This window comes from Erithacus rubecula, assembly GCF_903797595.1.
Source record: "Erithacus rubecula genome assembly, chromosome: 22".
NCBI lineage: Eukaryota > Metazoa > Chordata > Aves > Passeriformes > Muscicapidae > Erithacus > Erithacus rubecula.
The window spans coordinates 8,651,116-8,667,285 of NC_136674.1; the positions used below are offsets into that span (position 1 = coordinate 8,651,116).

The 16,170-nt window shown below is 47.3% G+C and overlaps 1 protein-coding gene across 7 annotated transcripts in view; it reads left to right on the top strand.

Annotated features, from left to right (window-relative positions):
- The first annotated feature begins 10,530 nt into the window (after positions 1 to 10,530).
- Positions 10,531 to 16,170, top strand: part of AUTS2 (activator of transcription and developmental regulator AUTS2) — a 751,974-nt gene continuing 746,334 nt past the window's right edge. For 5 of the 7 annotated variants that reach the window (XM_079324897.1, XM_079324900.1, XM_079324899.1 and 2 more), the window contains exon 1: positions 10,532 to 10,960. In XM_079324897.1, the coding sequence (XP_079181023.1) occupies positions 10,670 to 10,960 (291 nt within the window). In that variant the 5' untranslated portion in view covers positions 10,532 to 10,669. Of the gene's footprint in view, positions 10,961 to 16,170 lie in introns of all 7 variants that reach the window. The other 2 variants (XM_079324898.1, XM_079324904.1) reach the window with 2 other exon arrangements.

Consider the following 16,170-nt stretch of genomic DNA (forward strand, 5'->3'; position numbering starts at 1 on the left):
GTGGGATTTCTTGTGGCACTTTGCAACCCTGGCTTTTTGGGGCAGAGCAGAATTTAGAATAACCTGAAAAAGCTGGTTAGAAATGTTATTTAAAACCAAGAAGTGCACATTTTTATTGTTACTATCAGGGGGGAATATTACTTGCAAGGCTGTGTTTTGATTTTTCTTCTGTCTCCTGACACAAGCAGCTCACAGAAAAATACACAACTCTCTCAAATTACTTATTACAACTATGACTTATTCCAAAATCCATTTTGAGCATAGCTGAAAAGTGTAGTTAATACTGCTGCTGTAGTTTCTATCTTTTTCCATATAAAGTTAGGGCTTGATTTTATGTGTCATCCTCAGTGAGTATATATTTGCATAGCTCTGTTGACATCAATAGTGCTATATTGATTTATAGTGCTTGTGCCTGCCTCATTATTATTTTTATTTTTCGTTCAAGGAGCGTGGCGTATTTTCAAATTCATGGAAGATAAAAAGGGATTGCCTTCTCAGAACAGAATATATACAGTGTCTGCTGATGGGATATTTTAGATTTGGGCAAGCAAACAATGAGACATTATCAGTGAAGTTCTGTAAATACCAAGGCTGCTTGTACACTATCTGCAGAATATTATCAGATCTGTAGGTTGGGCACAGGGTGCCCAGAGCAGCTGTGGCTGCCCCTGGATCCCTGGCAGTGCCCAAGGCCAGGCTGGACAGGGCTGGGAGCAGCTGGGACAGTGGGAGGTGTCCCTGCCATGACAGGGGTGGGACAAGATGAGTTTTATGGTCATTTCCAACCCAAACCATTCTGGGATTTTAAAAGGTGCCTTAGATTTCCAGTGATCTTGAATAGTTAGAAGGTTTTTGTGTCCCATGACACAAGGCTGCCAGTCATGATTTATTGTTTACAAACAAACAAACAAATTTGCTTTTCCAGAGATGGCTGAAATCTCCTTTTCTCCAGAGCAAAGTGCAAAGTAGAGCGGTCATGAACAAGATGCAAGAGAGCACAGGTAGAAGGGCAGAAATATTGGAAAAAATGAGGTAAAAAACCCAAGAGATGGGAGGTCAGGAAAATATGTTCTTTCCTCCCTGGAGGGAGATGTTGCATTGTTGTAGGAGCAGCAGCCATACCACATCTTGCTGTGAGAAAATGCCTCCACCCATTGTGTCTCACTCATTTGCTCATGAACAGGCCCTTGGTTCTGAGTGCAGGAAGAGGTGAAAAAATGGCTGGAAATACACAATATAATCCAGAAAGGAAAGGATTTTACTGCCCTTTATATCTACAGAATATGCCAAACCAGCTGAGGATGATCAAAGTCCTTTGCCTGAATCCCAGGGCACTCCTGTAAAGACAGGCTCTGCCTAGGCACTTTCACAGACCTATGATCTTGTATTCACTGTAACAGAGATTATACCAAGGACAAGATAACCTCACCATGTCTGATACCACCTTCCAGAAGAGATTCCAATGTGTCAGTACCCCACCCAGCCAGGACAGGACTACCCTCCCCCCAGGTCTCACTGCCAGGAAACTTTCTCAGTCCCCAAGTTCAGCACATGAAGTGTTAAAATGAGAGAAACAGAATAGATTTCTTCTCCCTCTGCTTTCATGGACTTTCCATCAAATTTCCTTCTCTCTTCTTCTTTTCTCTGCACTGCACTTCAGATGGAAACATCTGGATTGAAGAGAATTATCTCTAAAAAACAACTTGAGTTGTAGTACAGTTTCAAAGACTCAGGTTTTATTAGTCACAGAAGACCTTGTAAAAGTTTGCTTGGGATTGTTTTTAACAGCAACCAATAATCCTTCCCCCATCAGCCAATGAAAAACAACCCAAGTCTCCCCCCAACTCCTGCACAGATGTGTGTTACAGAAATACAACAATTCTGGAGACACATAAGTGACATTTTTGCCAAGCTGAGGGTTTTATCAACACTAACTTACCCTAATACAGCCCTGATTTCCTTCTGGAAGCTACCTGAGCACTAAGCACACTTGCTGTTCAGTTGGTGTAACGTTGTTTGGAGTAGTCAATAATTGCATTTGACTTCACATTGTGCTTTTCTGACCTGAGATTACTTAAGGCCAGATGACACCTAGTCATGCTGTGAGCCCATACTCTGCTCCTGCATGTTCTGGGTCAGACCACTGTTTTCGTGAAAACACACCAATACAAGATGTTAAACAGCAAGCCCAGAAAAGTCACTCTCCCTTTCCATCTGGAGCAGCTGAAGAACCAGGCAGATTAAAAAGCAGCATTCCCTGCAGGATAACTGGGTTAGCATCCAGGGTCATGCTCAGGCTGCTCATCCAGAAGTTGCCTTCATCATATCCTTAGTAATAAGGAAAGACAATATATAGGAAAAAGGGGCAGAGGATGACAGATTGATTCCAGAGATGTGTGTCCCATAATTCTCATAAAACTAGAATGAAAGCTGAGCCCATTCAACAGCTTTAAAAATCAAGATGGTCTTATAAATGCCTAAGTGCAGATGAGGGATTTCAGGTACTCAGGTTTGGAGATTTGGACCAGTTAGCTCAATTCTGATCTCTGCACATGAACTCCAACAAAAGACTTCATTGTTTTCATCAGCAAAATCACACTAATAAATGTGAGTAAATTACAGGATATTTCCTAATCAATTTCTGACAAATAAAGATATTGTAGCTGCAGTACTCTAGTGCCAACAAAAAATACAGGAAAGGTATGAACTTCAGAAATGTAAACTTGAGTTGTCATTAAAATTCAATTTTCATGACAAATTTAATTCACATTTCATAGAGAGCTGTGCAATATCAATAAAAAAGCTTTAATAATTGGTGTCCTGGCACACAGTACAGTGTAAGACATAAAAAGATATAAATTTTTTGTAACTTAGAAGATGGGGAACTAAACACTGTTTTTCAAAAGAAACCATTTCTCAGGGAGAAACGTGGATGTTGGAGGAGGATGTAATTCATTAGAGATTATGATCCACCCCTTTTCACAAAGACTGCTCTGAAATGAAAACTTTCAGAGATCAGGTTTCTAATTTATTCGTAGACTTAAAAGGCCAGAAAAGATCAGGATCAGGTAGTCTGACCTTCTGGATAACCCAGGCTATTAAATTTCATGTCGTTCTCTCTATATCATAACCTGTGTTGGGCTAAAACACAGTTTCTCTTAAACATTGATTTTAAATGGTGGGTAAAAAAACATTCTTGTGTTTCTTTTACATGATTTTTGGTGAAGGTGGGAGAGAAGAAAAGATGTAAATTGGTTGTTTCCTGTGACATATCAGCAGAATTGGTACAGCACACCATAGAGCAATCTGAACTCAGCATCACTAAATTATAAACAGTTGGTGTTTTCTGCTAATAAAAGCAATTTTCAAGGCAGAGAGATACACTACCTACTTAGCAATATGCATTGGTGAATTTTTGAAGGGACCAAAGAGCTGGTATATGCCCCTAAATCTCTTTAAAAAAATTCCCATGATCAAACTGTAAGCCAGAAATCTGAATTTCCTGAAGAAAATAGATTGCTGTCTCATTTACATGTAACTGAGGTCAGAATTTCACCCTGAAATATAAGTCCACCTCATAGAATGCTAACTGAAAAACTGTATTTGCAGTTAGTGCTTTGCTCCCACAGTGGATATAATTAACTGCCTTACTCAGGAGTAAGCTCTCTCAGAAAGGATGGCCAGGCACTGGGAAGGGCTGCCCAGGGGGTGGTGGCTTCAGCATCCTGGAGGTGCTGGAGGAACAGCTGAATGTGCTGCTCAGTGCTCTGCTCTGCTTGACAAGGCAGTGATCAGTCTAAGGTTGGACCCAGAGATCTTTTGTAGCCTTAATGATTCTGTGATTCTATTTTATGATTTTTTTTTTTTTTCTTTAAAGCTTGTTCTTGGTGAAAATCTTCTAGTTGTTCCTCCACCAATGTGAATATTCATGGTTCTTCCAAATCCAGAGTGGTCTCCAAATCTCATTAATGGACTATTTATTTGATATTTTGGATATTAGATATTCAGTAAAACAGAGCTGCAGCATCAAACCTTTCAGGATACTCCACCCACAATGACACAAACTCTGATCTTGCCATTTATCTCCATCCTTTAGTTTCACAATCAATACAGTATTTTTTCTATCCAAATAACTTGGAATCACATTTTCAAATGAAGCTTCCTGAAACCCAGTGACACCCACTTTACCCTGTATTTACGAATGCTGCCATTCACCCATGTGGGATAAGGACTTTCAGGCAATTAGAAACACAGGTTTAGTCAGCTTAGGGTGTTTATTAAGAAATCCCAAGGAACCAGCAGCATCCAAAAATTCTTGAGTTTGGATATACATGATAAACATGCACAGCTTTATTGCTCATGACTGTCCTGTTCTCCAGGGACCATGTTTTCCCCTGCTGTAAATAAGTATAGATCTACACAAGTGAATAAATCAAGACTCTGAAGTTCTTATCATTTGCATGGTCTTATTTTTCTTTTTTTTTTTCCCTGGTAAAATTAGTCATAGCTACTTCAGAATTGTATTATAACCAGCTAGAAAAACAAGAAATATAGATGAATTAATTTTTCATATTTTCTGGGGAAATCTGTATTTCTGCTGATGCCATCCAGCTGTTTCTTAACACCCCCCACACATACCCCAGTTCCCAGATTTCCTGAACTCTAAGATACTTCTAAGAAATACCTGCTCATTCATTACACATTCATTTCTACCAGCTACAAAAATCCAAACCCAAACCTTTTTAAGACCAGTTAATTTACAACTTTTTCATGTGCCCCCTGATCTCCTGGTACCAGTGAGGATGGATATAGCCCTGCTGCAAACACAGGGAGTGAAACACCAGACTAGTGAGCACAAGCTCAAGGGTGGGCCAGGTTGGATCAGGCTGATTGTCCATCAGTTCAGTCTCCTGTCTCCTGCTTTGTTTTAGAAACTGTTTTAGGTTCTGAGCCATTCAAATGTACATCCCCCTCAGCCACTCTGTAACCAATATTCTGGGTACTTGGAGTGTTCTCATTATTCTGGACCTCAGAGCTGCCTCGTGGCAGTGAGTTCCACTGACTGGGTTAGTTCCTTCATTTGTGAAGGGGACAATTGTCTCTTCTCTGAGTATTTTCTCTCGAGGTTGTTCTGGAAACCTGCCTGCCCCTGGGTTTCAACTAACTACTTCTAGTACTGCCTTTATCTTTAGTTTTGTACTATTTGTTTTTTTTAAAAGCCATGGGTTTCTATTCTTCCTTGTTTGTTCACTTTGGATGATTCTTCTTCCGTAACTGTTTCTCCTTCCAACCACCTTCTAGGAAAACACATTTTAAAACAACAAGTGCAGCCCTTAACTATGAAGCCAGACACTCCTCTCTGACAGGCAACACAATTTGGATAAAATTGGTTTAGTTTTATAAAACTGTTTTAAATTCCTCTGCCATCTACACAATCACCCTGGCTTTTATTTTATATTAGAATTTTGATTCTCATTGTTTGCTATTCTTATAAATGCATTGTAAAAGCAGGGTGGAAACAACAAAAAGGCTCTTTCCCCTATTTCTCTTGGGGTTTTTTTTCCCAGATCAAAATCCTTCTAAAACAAAAATAATAGTCTGCAAGACAGACACTCTGCTATTTTAAACTACCCAGCTCCTACAAGGATGATAACCTCACATTTGCCTCTGCTGAGATTCCTATGTGAACTGAACTTAAAAATTCCATCTTTGGAGCTTAATGCCAAAGCACACTGCAAGTCACTCTTGCTAGAAGCAATGTTCTTGCTGTTTCCTCAAGCAATGAATTATCTCCTGATATTAAAGTTAGTTCAAAATATCCTTTTTATTTAGGTATGCCAGTGGCTAGACCTAAGAAAATGGTTTCTAGTGTTTTTACAGTTGCAAATTTTATTTTGTTCCCATGCCTAATGGTGACATGGAAATTGCAATTGTTGCTTTTGGTCTGTGTTAGCCTTTCTGTCTTCATTATTTAGGCAACAGAAAGCTTTTGATATCTGTCTCAAATCAGAAGATTATAGGTCTGTTATTACACGCTGGAGAAGTACCCTTTCCGTGGGTGTTAATTACTGAGTATCCAGTCGAGTACACTAGTCATTAACCTCAAAAACAGTGACTCAGCAAGGTACCAGAGCCTAAGAAAAAAAAAAAAAGAGAGGAAAAAAAGTGTACTGTTTTCTCACACCAGATGCCAGGCAAGATGTATTTCTAGAGGAAAGCTAACAGGCAGCCTAAGAACAAATGTGCATGGAGGTCTGTGGTATTATTTCTGCTAGGATGACTTGAAATACTCAGCTGGAGGCAAGAGCACACTGGAGAAAGAACTTCCTAAGGATCTGTCTGATACTCCCAAATCAATTAAGGTTCGTGGAAATGTTCCTGCTGGATCAGATCCAGAAAAGGGATAATTCACCTGTATTGTACCCTAGAAGGTGACCTGTGATTTCTAATGCTTGACATAAATATTACACAGAACAAAAATGTTTTGCAATGGAGGATGAGTTAGATGGATGGCTTTTAATCTTATTTTTTTCTGTAGACATGCAAGTCTGGGGATTTGTTTTTACAAAGAATGCAAAATGAATCACGTATTGTGTCTGTTATCCACATACATGCATTCAAGAGGAAAACAGACTGAGCAGACTTTCAGCCATGCAATGAATGTCTGCAGAAATGTATCCGACTACAGGTCTCTTAAGTCACTTTAATGGTGATGGATATGCAGGAGGCTATAATCAATTACTTTGCCCTGAAAATTACACAGTTATTTTCAAAAAACCCCAACAGGTAACAGTTGTTTGACACAGTACAGCTTAATATTTCTCAGAAGACATTGTAATATTTGAGCTTGCTGTACACACAAATTATAACACTTCAGCAATACTAGAGCAGCTTCTGTATAGTCAGCTTGTATAGAATTGGCAGGCAACTACGAGACAAAAGAACCCAAAGTAAGATAGAGAAATGCATTTGTTAAACAGCAAAAAAATCTGAACAGGGAGATCTAAGGTCAGATTAGGAGATGTTCTGTAGGTTGATATTTGAGAATGTTTAAAAACTAGCCATGTGCCTCTGCAATGAGCAGCATGGCCTTCTGTAAGGTACACGCTCTCACGCTCTCGGGTTACCAACAGCTTTGTGCTTCCTCCTCTTCTGGCTCACACCAGCTTAAAAGTCATTGCGTGCTGTCCAGGAGCTGTGCAGAGAGGTGGCAAAGCTGTCATTTGCCTTCTGGATAATACAGAGGGTGTATGCGATTCCCAGTGTTTCACATAATCACTCAAAACTCACAGAAAACATAGGAGAAATATTACAGGATTGGTGGCCTAAGGGTACAGAGTAAACAATGTATTATACAGTCAAGCAGAGCCTCATCCCCCAGAGTCAGAGCAGCCCAGAGGGAGAACACTGGAAAAACACACTCAGCCTGTGTGTGTTCCCCTTGCTGGATCTCAGTGGAGGAATGACTAGCAGCTACAGGAGACAGGCTTGGTTCTTGTAAAGTTCTTTGTAGAGAAGAAGTACTAAATGATTTCTCTTTTTCTACTTGCCCTTCCAATCTCCCCCAATATATTTTAAACTACACAATAGCATGATCACCTGGTAGAAGAGGAAAACCAGTGCTGTGCTTCCAGAGCCCCTCTTCTCTGTTCTGAACATTGAGACTTCACAGATTGGGGTTTCTTCCCCATCTTGTTCCTTGCTCTTCCTCTGTCCTTCTCACTTCCTAGAAAATGTCCTGATTCCTCCAGGGCTCTGCTCCTAATGCTTTCTCCCCAAAGCCAGACCAAACAGCTCCAGATGCCCTTGTCCTTCCATGTGCATTCCCTCAGCAGATTCCACCGGGCAGGAGGCAGAAGCACCAGGTGAGAAGGGTGACCGTAAGAATCATTTTAAAAAGTGAGTTTGTTCATTCCACAGCCCTCTTGGTACTGATGTGACACGGGAAATATTCCCTTATACCACGAAGCTGGGAACACGAAGAGGGGAGACAACAAAGCCGAGGCTGATACAGGCTAAAGGGCACACAGAGCGTAGCAAGAGCAGAGCCAAGGACAGGTGAGCTGCAGGTGAGCAGCCACAAGTTGTTCTGCCCGCAGCCTCAACATCTGTGCCAGAGGTGTGGGCTCCCCTCAGGGACAGCAAGAGCACAGTTCACCACAAGGCTGAGCAGCGGCAGAGCCCCGGGGGGACGAGCACCTGAGCCAGCCCTGGGCCGGGAGGGAGGGAGAGCGGGCAGGGACAAGGGCTGGACACCGCGGAACCACAGAGCAGCTGGCGGGGAAGGGACGTCTGGACATCATCCAGTCCAACCCTCGGCCACGGCAGGGCCGCCCAGAGCCAGTGACACAGGGACACAGTGACACAGCCATCCGGGCGGCTTTGGAATGACTCCAGACAGGGAGACTCCACGCCGTCTTCTCGTGGGGACATCCCTGCGCTGCTCGAGGGACGGAGGGGTACCGGGGCAGTGTGCGGGGCAGTGTGAAGGGCAGCATGAGGAGCGGTGTGAGGGGTGGTGTGAGGAGCGGTGTGAGGGCGGTGTGAGGAGCGGTGTGAGGGCGGTGTGAGGGGCGGTGTGAGGGGCGGTGTTAGGGGTCGTGTTAAGGCCGTGTGAGAGGCAATATGCAGGGCTGTGTGAGGCGCTGTGTGCAGGGCTGTGTGAGGCTGTGTGAAGAGAGGTGTGCGGGGCAGTGTGAGGCGCTGTGTGGCGCGGTGCGAGGGGCGCTGTGAGGAGCGGTATGAGGGGCCGTTTGAAGCCACTGTAAGGAGCAGTGTGAGGGCGGCCTGCAGGTCCGTGTGAAGCCGTTGGAAGGAGCAGTGCGAGGGGCGCTGTGAGGGGATGTGAAGGGCCGTGTGAAGGCGGTGTGAGGGGCGGTGTGCGGGTCCCTGTAAGGGTCCCTGTGAAGCCGTTGGAAGGAACGGTGCGAGGAGCGCTGTGAGGGGCCGTGTGAAGGCGCTGTGAGGAGCGGTGTTCGGGTCCTTGTGAAGCCGCTGGAAGGAGAGGTGCGAGGGTGGCTGTGAGGGGCCGTGTGAAGGCGGTGTGAGGAGCGGTGTGCGGGTCCGTGTGAAGCCGCTGGAAGGAGCGGTGCGAGGGGCGATGTAAGGGGCCGTGTGAAGGCGCTGTGCGGGTCCCTGTGCGGGTCCGTGTGAAGCCGCTGGAAGGAGCGGTGCGAGGGGCGGTGTGCGGGTCCCTGTGCGGGTCCGTGTGAAGCCGCTGGAAGGAGCGGTGCGAGGGGCGGTGTGCGGGTCCCTGTGCGGGTCCGTGTGAAGCCGCTGGAAGGAGCGGTGCGAGGGTCCCTGTGCGGATCCGTGTGAAGCCGCTGGAAGGAGCGGTGCGAGGGGCGCTGGGAGCGGGTGCCACAGCGCGTGCCGGCCGCCCCAGCGCGCAGGCCCCCCGCGCATGCCCGAGCCTCATTCCGCGCGGCGGGGGCGCCGCATTTCGCGCGCCGCCGGGCGGGGAGCGGGCGGGGCGGCGGTCACGTGGGCGGCGCGGGGCCGCGCGGCCGCTGGGGGCGACACCGCGACCGCCCCGCGCGGGGCTCGGCGGGCGGGCGGCACCGGACCGGACCGGCACCGGCACCGGCACCGCCCGGGCGGCACCGAGCCCACCGAGCCCGCCCCGCCGCGCCCCGGGCACCCGCCGTGTTGTTGTGGCCGCCGCCGCTCCCGGGGGCCGCCTCCCCTCCGCTCGGATCTATTGTCACCACCACCAGCACCCCCCTCCTCGCCACAATTAATACGATGAATTTGCCATGATTGATCCGTATTAATAGCTGGGGTGGGTGGGCGTGTTTTGGGGCTCTTTTTTCCTCCCCTTTTTGCTCTTTTTCCTTTTTTTCTTCTTTTTATTGTTTGGTTTTGTTTTTTGGAGGGGCCGGGCTGGGATCTGATCTGCACTCCCGAGTCCATCCCTGGTCGGTGCCTGAGAAAATTGCAAAATTGCATCTGGATGCATCGTTATTATTATTATTGTGTTTGATCCAGGGAGATAAAGGAGGAGGGGGAGAGGAGTGCGTGTGGTGGGGAGGGGAAGGCTGCACCCTTCCCTGCACACACACACACACACACACACACGCAGACAGAAAGGGAGTTCCGTACATCTACATTTATATTTTTTCCCCCGCCGGAACTTCTTTTAGTTGGGGAGGAAAGGAAGAAAGAAAATAAATTTTGTGCAAGGAAATACTCTCAGCTCCCTCCTTCCAGCGGGTCTCCTTTCTTTATTTTTCCCCCCCTTCTTCTCAGCCTTTTTTCCTCTCTTTCGAAGATCCTCGCCCTCCCAGCCCCTTGATCAAAGCATTCCGCTATTCTGATTTATTGCCTGCTCGGTGAGGCTTTTTTTTTTTTTTTTCCTTTCTCTCCGTGTTTTTTTTTTTTTTTTTTTTTTTTTTTTTTTTTTTTTTTTTTACAAAGGCGACCTGAGATCAGCCATTACTTTCCTTGGCTCGCTTATAGGAATCTCTTACATTTGGTGCTTGCTGCTGGTGGTGGTGGAACCGCACTCGGATTCTTTCATCCCCCCCACCCCCTTGCTGTCCTCTCCTCCCTCCCTTTCTCCTTCCCTCTCTCCCTCCCTCCCTCCCCCGTTATTCCGCCGGGGGAGCCGGATTTGTGGCTGCGGTGGGGCGGGGGGGGACGAGAGCGAGAGGGAGAGCCGGCGAGAGACATGGATGGCCCGGCGCGATGCAACGGGCTTCGGAAGAAGCGGCGATCGCGGTCCCAGCGCGACCGGGAGCGGCGAGCCAAAGGCGGGCGGCGCGGCTGTACCGCCGGCGGGGCCGCCGGCCCCGGGGCCGCCGCGCTCTCCTCCTCGGGCTCGGAGAAGGAAGACAATGGGCCCCCGCCGCCGTCCCGGCCGCGGCCCCCCCGGAGGAAGCGGCGGGAGTCCTCCTCGGCCGAAGAGGACATTATCGACGGTTTCGCGATGTCCAGCTTCGTCACTTTCGAGGCGCTGGAGGTAGGAGCGGCGGCGCTTTGTGTGCGCCTCATTGTGTGGGGGCAGCGGCGGGGGAGCCCCCCGGCGCCCCCCCCGGACACCCCCCGGCCCTGACCCCGCTCCCCGGGCCGGCCCGCCGGGGGTGCCCGCGGGGGCGGGCCCGCCGCCCCCTCCCGCTCCCCGGGGTGCCCCGCTGCCCTCCCTTCTCTCCTCCCTGCTGCCGCCGACACCTGCAGCCCGGCGCGCCGCTGCCGCGGGGCCGGGGCCATCCCCCCGCAGTTGTGCGCGGTCCCCCGGCGCCGCTTCCCTTCCCTTCCCCTCCCTTCCCTTCCCACGGATCAAACTTTTCTCGCGCCGCCGCGGCCCGGCGGGGCCGCCCACTCGTGTCCGCGGCGCGGGGCGGCCGCGCGTGTTTCGGTGGCGCCGCGGGTGCGGTGCCCGGCCCGCCGCGCTCCCTGCCGGCCTGTCACGGGTGGGCCCGCGGTGCGCGGCTCTCGGTGCGAGCCGAGGGGTTGCGGGAGCGCAGGCCGGGCCGGGCGGAGGGAGAGAAGCCCCGCGGGGATTCCCGGGCGTCGCTTCCCTCCGCCCTGGGCTCGCCGTGTTCCCTCCTCACACCCACTCGCGGCCGCGGAGCCGCTGTCAGCCCAGCCCGGGTCGTGGTGGTGATGCTGCCGTGCAAGGGGACCGCCAGCCTGTGTGTTTGAAGGGCTTTGTTGTTTGCAAGTTCTGATCGGAAGAAGTTTTCTGTGGTGAAATGCAGATTTATTTGGGTTTACGTGCACTGGAGTCACAACTGGAACGATGATGAACTGTCAAAATAAATGTGGAGGTGAAGCTGACTGTTAAACAACACCAACAGAAAAAAAAAAAAAAATCTGTGTAGCTTTTAAGATGTTTAAATGTTTAGCCAGGAATACCTAGTGGCGTTTTCAGGGTTTTTTTTTGTTTCATTTTGTTTCTTGATTTGTAGCCAGATTTTGTCCTTGGTTACACCTGTATCCATCCACACTGTGTCTCGGACAGAACTTGCTCTGGTGTAATTAAGGGAGGATTTGTTCACTCCAACAAACCTCCACATGGTTGGTGTTAGACTCATGTAAGCAATAAGGAACAAATGCTGAGGTAATGTCCAGACTCTGTTTATCCACCATTTCTCACCTGGTGAGCCCATCCACAAGTGCCCTGCTCAAACCAGAGAGACCAAAAGTGTGAATATGTGTTTGTCGACAGGAGAGAATTTTGTATGCTTCTGTTTCAGACAAAATTCTGTTTTTCCTCAAACAAAGCCCTAGTTTGTGTCATTAAGCATTTTTATGGGAATAAGAATTTGAGAATTTGGCTGTGGTCCTTTTTGGAGAGGAAGTGAAGAGCAAGTTTAAAGCTTGGTAGGGCATTTTAGAAAATGTCTTTATTCTGTTTCACCTCTTTATTTGTTTATTTTTAACTTGAATATAATTGCAGTGCTCTCTTCTCTTTGCCAAGCCAAGCATGGCTACTACTTGCATCCCTTCCTAATCCTGTATCAGTAAAAAGGAGCACAGATACATTACCCAGTTCTGCCAGCTAATATCACGTTCAGATAAAACAATAGCTTGCACACTGAGACTTGACATACTTTTAATGTTCATGTGATAAGTGGCACGTTTTGACCTAACGATTTCATGCTGTGTTAAGAAACAATGTCACAAAATCGTTGTTAGGTGCTTTTTCCTGCAGCTCCGTGTGTGCGTTGAGAAACTTGTTTCTGAAGATCAGAGGGAGATGAAGGTGTCTAAGGCACAAGCCCAGTGTGGCAGGAATTGCTCTGTGTGTTGCATGTAGCAGCTTGGAGTTTTTATTGCAATTGTGGTGTTGGTGAGGAGGTTGTGGGTGGCTGGTGGAGTGAGATACCTCAGCCGTGGTGAGATGTTGAGGTGTTAATGTGTTTGAGTTGAGTCAAGGAGCTTTGGGTGCTGTGGAGAGGTGTGCTGGTGTTCATGCACCTCGTGCTGTGGGTCTGCCCCCAGCTCATTGGAGGCCATGGAAATTTTCCCCGGGTTCCAGAAGACACTTGTACCCAGAATGTAAACAAGACTTTCTGAGCCCATGCCTTTTGCTTGAACTTCAGCCTTTTCTCAGGCTTAGCACAGCTGAAAGGGGACAGAGACAGTGTTTTGTCTGCTTGGTGTGAAAAACTGTGAGAGGGGAAGTGCAGAACACTTCACCCACTGGAGGATCCAAGCCCAGGGCTCAGAAGAGGGGACACAGGTGGATGGTGGCTCATGCAGGAGGGGACAGCCACCATGGAGGGACAAGGCTGAGCCCTCTGCTTCTGGGGACATCCTTGCAGCTGTAGGGGTGTGAGTTGGCTGCGTGTGAGGTGTCACCCCAGGACCTGCTTTTGTATCAAGTCACAAAAACAGGAGCAGAAACTTCCACACTGCTTGATTTTTCACCTATCTTTTACTAAATGCTTTTGCTTTTTGTTGGGGTGACTGAAAAAGCCCAATCTGTGCAAAGTACCAGGTTGTGTGAAGCTTGTAGATGGCAGAGGGACACAGGTGCTGCACAAGAACACAGATCCCATGTCACTGTAATGTCAGGAGGAGTCATCCAATGTGTTATGGTCATGTTGATAAAAGTTCCCATTCCTTGAAGCAAAACTTTAACCAGCTCCCACTCTGGGAACTGTTTGCCTGTTCAGGTGTCAGTAGCTTTCTCAAAGTTCTTGAGTGTAAATTGTTTGGTGTTGAGATAGAGGCCATCTGCTTCTGGCTGTCTCTGCATTTATGGCACCCCATACCTTGATGTCTCTAATGTTTGTGTGGGGGTACAGGGGAAGAGGGAGTTAAATGATGATAGTGGGATCTCATTGTGGATTTTTTCCTTCTTGGAGTGGCAGTTCAGCAATTCCAGTGTCATTGCAGATGTGGCCAGGCTGATCCTTGCCTGGCCGTGCAAGTCTTCAATGTGGCTGTGTGCAATATGGGCCTGTCCCCTACACTGGGGAGCATTTTTGAGCCTTGACCTTCAGAAAGCAGCCCTGAATATGTAGTAAAGCAGCTGAGATGTGGTCCTACAATATGATCTGATTCACCAGAATCGCCTGTGAGTGGCTTTGCTGGTACTGGCAGCAGCAAGCTCTGTGCTTCACTCCAGAGCAGTTACTCAGATTTTGTTGCCCTGACCTCCCCAAATGTCCCAGCCTGGACAAGCTGGAAGGCACAGGCACTCTGTCAGTGTGACTGGTGGCTTGTTGAGCTAAGTGCTTTTCCCAGCTTGGAGGAGCCTGTGCTGCACTGCTGTTTGTTACCAGCAATAATAGCATGAGGTTCTCCAAACCCAGGTGAGCATTTTAGACACCAGTTTGACAGGGAAAGGTCATTTCTCAGAATGTGATAAATCAATCCCTTGGAGTGACTTTCTCCATGATGTGCTCTGGCAGTGCTGGCAAGGAGGCTTCTGCAGAGCTCTCTGGTGAGGTGAGATTTCAGGAAGATGTTTGTCTCCCTCCTACCCCCTGGTGCAGAGGTGTCTGGGCAGGAGACTGACATGACATGGCTTTGGACGTGCTGTGGTGAAGATGGTTTGCTGTGATGAGAAAGAAAATCTGACCTGAATGTTAAGATGGCTTAAAGCCTGGGAAGTACTTTATGTTTCCTGAGTCAGCTCTGACCATCCCTATGGAGTAAGCAGTTGGTTTCAGGTTTTCTGAGCACTGAGTAAGGTAATGAGTTTTTTCTGCAGATGTTTGTTTAGCTTCAACTCAGGCAGCTCATCTGACAAGCCTGAAATGGGACACAGATATTTATAAATCACAGATAGCAGTGGGGTGGGAAGCGGGGGACTGGCATTTAAATGGGGATTCTTGTTTCATAAAACTGTCACAATTTCTCACTGTGCATTTGCTGAGCTAATTTCTGTTCAGCACACAGGCATTAGTCTGTTTTGAGACCATACTAAATTATCGTCAGGTAAAGCCCAATATAATTAATTACAAATGAGAAATGCTGACAAATATTTGTCAAGGAGCTGTTTAATGAGCTTCAAATTCTGTGTCAGATGATTCCATCCACCTAGTGTAAATTATTTCTAGGCAGTTGTTCCACGGTGTTTGTGTGGTTTAGGCAGATGTTAGCTGCAGCACTTTTACCAGTTAGAGATAGTATGAGACTAGGTGGAGTAAAGCTTAGCAGCTAATCTGGGCTTTAAAATGGGGACACTGCAGAAACAAAATGTGCAAGTAGCAGGAAGGTTTTGGAGATCCTGTGGTCTCAGCTGTGTGTCTGTGTGCACTGACAGTGTGGCTCTGTGTATGCATCTGAATGCAGGAATTTGCTTTAATAACTGGTGTGTGATGCTCGTCTCTAGGCATGGCCCACTGAAAATAGAAATAGCTTGGCTGTGTGACAGCAGAAGCTTTGAGCTGGACACCAGAATGGCTGGCTTGCTGTGTGCTTTTCCTCCCCAAATCATTCTCTTCTCACCAATCTTCTAGCTGGCCTGATTTGCCTGTTTGCTTAAACTCTTTGAGATTTCAAGCAAGTTTGTTCTGCCTTGTCTCTATCCCTTCATATTTCAAAAGGAATTTGATCTTCCTGCCTTGCCACAGCAGCATCATAACATCAGGTGTTTGTTTAGTGCTGTCAGCAAATCTTGATGGCCCTTCTTGTGTTTATTGACTGCTTAGATGCTTAGGTGTTTGTCCCAGTCTCTGTTTGCACATGCAAGTCTGCAGATTTAGACCAGCAGAGAAGGGAGTAACTAAATGAAGATATCTGGGGATGAGGAGAGGCATTAAGCTTCGTGTGACACTGGGATATCATATGAAGCAATGCATTTATTATTTTCACTGTGTATTTAGAGGAAACAGTAAAGTGACCTGAGATTAAATTTTGAGATAACCTTGACAGAGCAGCTGACAATCTTGATGAAAACCTCAGTGACCAGACCTGAAAAAACAGCTACTCAAATGGAAAAGGGGACTGAAAACAGCAGGATGCATATTTCACAAAAAGAATATCTAGGGTGATGTTTCAAACATATGTTGCTATCATTTGGGTACCTGAATACTTTAAAAATACTTTAAAATTATATTGAAAAGCCTGGTACCTTTCTGGGAGGTGAGGCACTCATAGATCCAGCTGATTTCAGCAGCTGTTGGAGAGCTGCAGCTGTCTCTTCAGGCAGATAATGACCAAGGATTGAGATTGTTGCATAAATATTCTTTTAAGCTCCTGAAGGTAACCATG